The sequence below is a fragment of the Limulus polyphemus genome, unplaced genomic scaffold (genome assembly GCF_000517525.1).
Source record: "Limulus polyphemus unplaced genomic scaffold, Limulus_polyphemus-2.1.2 Scaffold4649, whole genome shotgun sequence".
Lineage (NCBI taxonomy): Eukaryota > Metazoa > Arthropoda > Merostomata > Xiphosura > Limulidae > Limulus > Limulus polyphemus.
In genome coordinates, this window is record NW_013670259.1 from 18888 (window position 1) to 27134 (window position 8247).

The 8247-nt window shown below is 33.2% G+C and overlaps 1 protein-coding gene across 1 annotated transcript; it reads right to left on the reverse strand.

Moving 5' to 3' along the window:
- Positions 1-233: 233 nt before the first annotated feature.
- LOC111088886 lies at positions 234-7240 on the reverse strand. The gene is made up of 4 exons (XM_022400091.1): positions 7160-7240; positions 4818-5032; positions 1780-2245; positions 234-489 (listed from the first exon to the last, which is right to left on the reverse strand). Exons 1-4 carry the CDS (start codon positions 7192-7194, stop codon positions 285-287), a joined length of 921 nt encoding a protein of 306 aa, XP_022255799.1. The 5' UTR covers positions 7195-7240; the 3' UTR covers positions 234-284.
- Positions 7241-8247: the final 1007 nt, after the last annotated feature.

Sequence of the window (8247 nt, forward strand, 5' to 3'; positions counted from 1 at the left end):
AGTGGGAGATTTGATTTTATTATTTGAACCTAGCCAATCTAACATCCCAGAGTTAGGTATAAACACCTAATTGTTCGGTGAATTAAACATCTGGTAATCGTACACCTCTAAAAAGACGAAATAAATTCTCTCTGTTAGAAAGGATTTTGTTTAATCCAAATATTATCTGGCTCAATAAATCTTAACTAATGAGTGTTACATTGTTTTACTTACAAAAAACAAAAAGCAATATGTTGAATTATAAGAACATTTGTTTATTTACGGACATTCAACTACATTGGAGATTAATGCTGTTTAGCATAAAGTAGTCTCTGACGTCTGAGTTGATCTTGTTGAAATGCAGTATTTTCGTCAATTAGAGATTGAATTTTTTCGCAAACATACACGTCACATCCACCAGAAAAATTTCTACCGAAACGAGCCGCTGCCTTCAGCCGAGCTTTAAACTCCATGGGTATGTGCTTGCTTCTGAGAAGATGTCCTAACAAGCTAAATATATTGTTCAAAAATTAATCTAACACTTAGGAAGATACTCTATATATTATAGCGAATTGTTCACTATACTAGATATACTACCTTTACTCAAGATTCTACAGCTAACTTTAAGTCACACACATATATGTGTGTACAGTTCCGAACTCGAAACTCTCTAATGTACAAAGCTCAAATATACATGGGAATCTCATTTTTATTTAAGCTAGTAGAACTGACTCATCAGACACAAAATTTATCCTATCTATACGTAATTAATAAAGATTACAGTGCCCTTCTATACAAAGAAGATTAAAAATAAATTAATGAACTACATAAGCAATATTCGAGTACTTGAGTAGCCATATGAGTATAATGTGATAAAATCTCAAATGATCACAGATAATTTCTACTTTCAATTCTCAAATACAAATACATAATGCATGGAAAAGTTAGCTTGTTGTACAGTTTATTGCTCAGAGCTAAACTGTTGCTATTCATCTTATAAGACATTTGTAACCATATGCACAGTGCATTATAACCAAATTGATCGTACACACAGTAATATTATTTCTTAAAACTTAAATAGCCACACACGCTCTCTTTATTATTGATAAAGGCAAAGTAATATTATGAACAACAGATACAGATCTAAATTAACGTTTGTACGACAGATATACATCAAAGTGTCATTTGCACAACATATACACATTTGAGTGACAGTATGCATCACATATGTGGGTTAAAGTGGTTGTATGCTCGACAGTTAAGGCCTAAGTGTCATATACACCTCAGATTCAGGTTTAAATCATCGCATGCACGACAGATGCAGGGCTAAGTGCCATATGCATGATAGAGAAGGTCTAAGTGTTGTACACACAACAGATACAGGTCTAAGTGGTCGTATTGTACTCATGTACTATGTGATCGTACGCATGACAGTTACAGCTCTCATTGGCATTATGCACGAGATACACATCTAAGTGATGTTAGGCACGTCAAATACAAATCCAAGTAGTCATGTGAACAACAGAAGAAGATGCAGGTGTCAATAATAACAAAACCTAACATAAAAGAAACCAATTACTTATCTAATTATTTTCACACACAAGTTGTATCTGAAGCTTCCCTATGAAACAGTGAATAATTTTACAAAGTACGCCTAACGGAAAAAGTAATATTTTAAGAAATTTCCAAAATCTTCCAATATATTTCAAAGCAGCTACTTTAGTTGAACTTTGCTACTTCATTTATAAGTAAATATGTTTGTGACGAACAAGGAAAATATAAATATAGTGTGATACATACATTGACGAGACGGTTAACTCAATTTCGGGACTTCTTCTGTTTACAGGATTGCTGAACTCACAAGCTAGTTTCTCCAAGCAGTGATCGTTTTTATCCAACATCCCGCTACATCGGAGGTAGTTTGCCATCATAGTTTCTTGCTGATCTGTATCGTAATGGATCTTTTGTAAATACGATGCTACAGCCTGAATTTCTTGTACTCTTTCTTTTTCGCTTTCTTCTGCATATCTCCGGCGTCTTTTTCTACCTGCTGCTCCTGCCGTCACTGTCACCGTCGGAATGGTAAGGGCAGCAGGCGCAATTAGTAGTCCTAGCAAAGGTGCCAGTAAAATTGGAATGCCTGCTAATGCTATAGCTGCAGCCTTCTTGGCTTTAAAGTTCTTCTTCTTTGGTCTAAAACCGTAGTAATAAGATCCGTGATATTCCCATGTTTCCGGTTTTTTGTGGTAGCTATATTCATCATTTGCTGTGGACGGGAAAAGATTTACTAAAGCAAAATATTGTTTATTCACCTAAAAATATGTATTTCATTTCACAGACGTTTACTAAATGTAGCTTACCCAAAGTTTCAGTGGTGACACAGTGTTCGTTCGACAGCTTCATGGAAGCCAAAAGATAGTTCTGAATGAGAGTTCAAGAATACCATACGTATTCAAAATCCAGAAATTATGGTAGGTTTGTTTGTAATTAAGCACAATGCTACACAATGGGCTATCTGTGCTCTGGCCACCACGGGTATCGAAATCCGGATTCTAGCGTTGTAAGTCAGCGGACATACCGCTGTGCCACTGGGGGCAATATGATAGGTACACACATAGCCAATTGACAGAGGAAACGTTCGAATCAATACGCTAAACAAGAATTATAGTAATTTCGCTAATCCTCAAAGAAAAACATAGCAATTCACAAGGTTGTTCAAAGTTACTTCATATTTTAATAACTTCTATTTGGAAGTATTTGATTTGCAGCACCGGAACTCGTGTGGTACTTCGTCACTGTGTGTGCCATGCTTATCTATTGTTCACATACACTGGCACCTCACACTCAAACAGATGAAACTTTAATAATTTAATATACTTATACGGAGCAACTAAATTTTGGACTCCTTTCTGAATATTTTAAAGATTTTAAGCTATATAGAGGCAGAGTTCACTAGGACATTGCAATTGCAATGAGAAAAAACTGACGTAGTGACATAACTCATCAGTTTATTACTAATTAATGATTTTTCATAAAGTAAACTGCTTACATTTTTTTTCATTTAAAGAATGAGATAAGTGATATATTAAGATATTCCTTTGTTATTTTGCCGTTCCAATTAACCATCTTGAAATTTCGTATATTGCCAAATTGGCACATTATGTTCAATAGGGATCGTTCAGTTCACATGGTAAATGTAGTGGAACAAGCACTAGTTAATAATAGATCAATATATACTTGTGTTCCTCTATTGCTAGTTTAATAGAATACAAAATAGACGTATTAGAAAAGTTTCTTAGAAAATTATAGCAAAGAGAGATACATTAAGTGCTCAAGTTCCCACTGACGAAGAAAGCACTTATCCATCCCGAAGTATAATGATAAAATAAAGTAAGCAGGTCAACATAACAGTTTGTCAAATTCCCCATAATAAAGAAACTGTTTTTGTTTGGTTATTTATTTTAGAATTTTCTCGTAAAGTTACATAAGGACAATCAAGTTTGAGCTGATATACTAGAGAGAAGGGAGATAGTAAGCAGCATCCACAGCCAAATTCTGGGCTACACTTGCCTGTCTGAACAAAGAGTTTCCACAATCACTTTTTCAGCGTTTCTCCAGCAATGAACGCGAATCGTGAATCCGTGGATTCACAATCCAGACACGTTAATCTTTAGGTTCGGCCACGAGGTTTTCGAATTATATTGGTCAGGAAAGAAGTTTAGTATGTGCGCCACACCAAAACAGTTATTCATATAGTGTCATTATCACAGGAGATTTAAAATGTTTTAGAAAACTCCATTAGTTTGTGCTTGTTAATAATAGAATAACTTGAGAGTAAGAATCAATAAAGTAATATTGTACTTATACAATATCTAGTATGATTAGTCGAGAACAAGCATCAACACATATATTCCTACTTATGCACTATCTAGTTAAATAAGTCGTAGGAAAACTTGCAGTAACTATGATGTTTTATGCTATAAAGCCTATTAGATCTCAGACAGATAAAACAATTCGAAATGATGTTTGAAAATATTGTTATATTGAAATATTCTTTCATTAACATTTTCACATTACTTATTTGTGCCCCCCAGTTGGCACAGCGATATTTTTGCGGACTTACAACACTAGAAATCAGGTTTCGATAGCCGTAGTGAGCAGAGCACAGATAGCCGTTGTGTAGCTTTGTGCTTAATTTAAATAAACCAAATACTTATTCGTTATCTCTAAGTTTTTAATCATCACGCTTTGCCATAAGTTGTTTTGTTTTCAGGGTTACAAAATCTTTAAAACTTTAATTATAAGAATCAACGAAAAGTTAAACCATTTCAATTGTACATTCATTTTGTATTTTACAATTAGATCAAAGTCAAGATTAAATCCACATAAATTAAGAATATATTCACGTAAGATAAGACTAAATCCACATAAATTAAGGACGTTAATTAAGGCATCGAACCCCCACCGAGGGTTTTCTTTTAAAGAGAGATTGGATGTTGTAGCATTTTATGTAAGCCAATAACACAACTGTTGGTACTTTGTACTTTCATAATTCTTGCTGTTGTATGATGTTATAGTAATTAGAAACCCCGATGTTGAACTTCTGTAGTTTCGAAATGTTTGACATTTTAGGATACTATATAAAGTGATGCTACATTTTCTAGTTTCATTATGCTTGTTATTGTGTCCCTCCGTACATTTACGCTACAATTCGGGGTACAATTATCCGCGGTGAACACAGCAGATAGCACAAAGTGTGTATTTTTTTAACAAACAAATAAGCTCTTATGCCTAAGTTATGGGAATGTAATAACACTATTTCTGGTAGGGGTGCTTACCTGGTTTATGATGCTTGACGTTATATGATGCTATAGGGAAGTAATATCCCTGTTGTTGTTTTTTACTTCCGAACAAGGCTCTGGGAATTCTGTTCTTCATTGTGTTATTACTGCCTCTTTCGTGTTGTTCATTATTAATACTACTTCCCACTCCAAGTGTCAAAAGAAACAGCAGAACAATAAACGCAATCTTCCATATATGACCATTAGAGGGCCTAGGATAACAACAAAAAATACTGGTATAATGAGATTTATTATATGAGATGTCCTTCATTTCACAGAAAGCAGTTCATTGTTACTGTAAAGGCAGAATGCTAGTTAGACGTCCGGCCTAATGCATGGAAATAAAAGGTATATTTTTACACGGGAATATCATTCATGAATTAAGTGGTATTTCACTTAAGATAATTAACTTGAATATCCCTATCGAGTGCTAGCAGGAAATTTATTTAAATATTCTGAACTCGAAACATTATGGCTTTGACAAGATATGAACACAAATGCAAAGCAGTAGTATGTTATATTAAAACAAACTCTACGAATTAATAGCTAACAAAATAATCTAAATGAAACTTTTACCACCAACTCATCAGCAAGGATTCGCATAAAGTTTTCTAAATTAGCCCCTACCAGTTGTAATTAAAGATCAATAAATACATACCACAGATTAAACTTCGTGTTCTAATAAAATAAAACTCCATAATTATTATATACATTTCACCATTATAAGAGGCCTAATAGTAGTGCTTTGGTTTGCTGACCCAAACTGTGCTGATGAGCCTTGAATAGACAAAACTGCTAATCAAACGACGCATTAGGCCTCTACGTCACAGATTCTCTTTTCAATTTCACCTCTGGTGAAAAAGAAAGAAATCTCTAACAAATCTATACAAAACATATTTTGGTTTCATATACATTACTTTTACGCTATCGTTCGTCATAACAATATGACACAACCATCTTTATTCGGGTGATAACGTTCTATTGTGATTAACAATCTTATGCACGAGCCACTAAAAATTAAAATGTAATATTCACATTTGTATTTCACATATTTATTTTTCTTTCTGCCAAAATGCTACATAATGCTAATGATTTGAACAGTATGAAACATTTCCCTTCCATTCAGTTACCTAACAAAATTCAATATGTTGAGTAACTATCAATGTACAGGGAAGAGCTTAAGATTCTAATAGCCATCATATAAAAAGCACATTCTGTCATCAGCTTCAACTAATCAGGGAAGATAACTCTAGTAAATATAATTTCGAAACCTACTAAACTTCTATGTTGCACAGAAAAGACACGCCACTAGTTATACTATTGCTTACGGCAACTATCATAGACAAGTCACTCTACGAGATATATAGTCACCTCCTTCTGACAATCACCAGATATAATTTCATCTTCTGTCAAAAACTACATGGACACCATAAACAAGTCTTTTCACCAGATATAATTTCATTTTCTGTCAACAACTACATGGACACCATAAACAAGTCTTTTCGCCAGATATTACTTCACTTTCTGTCAACAACTACATTTAGCACAAATAAACTATTTCAGCGATTACTGTTCTGCTTTTTGTGACCAATCTATATTTCCCCAGAGCTCCATTCTACCAGATTTAATACTATTTTCTCTTAACGATTTTAGCTCTAACAGAAAAGCTATTCCATCAGTTAACATTTTTTGCTAAATACCTTTGATTTTGAAAGAAAATGACTTTTAAACTTTAAAATATCTCTTTCTCTAAATATTGCAGTTTCCATTAAATATTCATTGCCTGTGATATTTCTTTCCTTGTTTCCACTCTCAATTCATTCCACGATAATGTTCTTACTATAAGTCCCATTTGCAGGAACATTTAATCAATACTAATTTATTTCTATAAATTATTTTTTCGTTGCTTCTCAGGAAATCTAATTCTAACAATAGCTTGCTTATACTTTTAACAACAACTCCAGAACTGGAAATAGAATATCATGCAGGGAATATAGAAAAAGACAGCAAATAAACAATACATAATAATATGGGAAGAGTCCAGAATATTAACGCCTATTTATTCAGAGTTCTAAAAAGATTGCTATATCTCAAATATCACCGACTTTTCTGTTGCAATATTCCATGTAAATAAACTTACCTTTCAGAGAAAGTACCTAGTTCAGCAAAATAAGCTATTGTTTAGGAATTTTAGTCTTCAAACTATCATTTCAAAGACTTCAAACTTCAAATAAAAAACATTAAATTATGCACACAAAGAATTATAAGTATTATCATCGCTCATTAATAAGATTGATGAATTTTTAGAATATTTTTCTTTGTAATGCTCCATAATTTACCTTAGAACCATAAAGATTGGCTTTATCTTGCCCATCAAGAAAATGGTTGTTTCTAGAGGAACTAGTACAGTACACGATGGACTCTTGATACCCACTACATATAACAATATACTCGCCACAGTATTTATAACTTTTATGCATGGTTGTCTTTGATGCTTAAGTACCCTAGTGACATATTTTTACTGAATTTTAAAATCTAGGTTTCATGCTATTTTCTTTGTCGCGAGTATTATTGGAAGAGTGCCAAGATCAAGTCAAGAAATGTAACTATGTTTTTTACGGGTTTATTAAAGAGAATTAGCTGAATAGCAACGTTGACGTCAAGTGCACATTTCTTACCACAGTTCATATTAACAATATAAAAATCACACGCTTTAATGCTTTTCGTGTATCCTTTAGAGGTTAAATCACGGTCGGTAGCATCCTAAGATTGTAGTGCTTAAAACCTCTATGGTCAAACAGGTTGAACTTTTAGAGGAAACCGAACGTTCGCTCGGTTAATCATAATATACAGCCTTTCATAATATGAACTTTTGTTACTCACTAACAATCCAAAATTCAAATCCAGTGCATCGCACTATTACTAGACCATTTCTTCACTAATATATACAACTTTGCACACCCTATGTACTCTTAAATCACAAAAAGCAGATTAATTTAAACTTTGAAACACTAACCTACTGGCCTTGTCCTTAAATGCGAGTATACTTTACAAAACATTTGTCTGCTATCAAATACAAAGTTGTGAGTTAAGTATTTCTAAGTGGTGGCAATATGTTAAAACAGTTTGCGACGCATTTATTTTAAGTGTGTACGGTATGCTTTCCTTATCCTCTCCATTTCATATTATTATTATTTATTAAAAATTCCGTAATTTTGGTTTTGTTCCTTCGTCTATTAATTGTCAGTCCATTTGATTCAAACCACGTCTAATAAAAAGTGGTTTTAACAAAGATGCAATCAAATATATGCATATACATTTATATGAAATTTGTCTTTTTCTTCCTTTACTACAGCCTTTAATTTGCTTGATTACTTTAGCGGTTTCTCTTATAATTTAATAATACTCAGTTTTACTACAACACTGT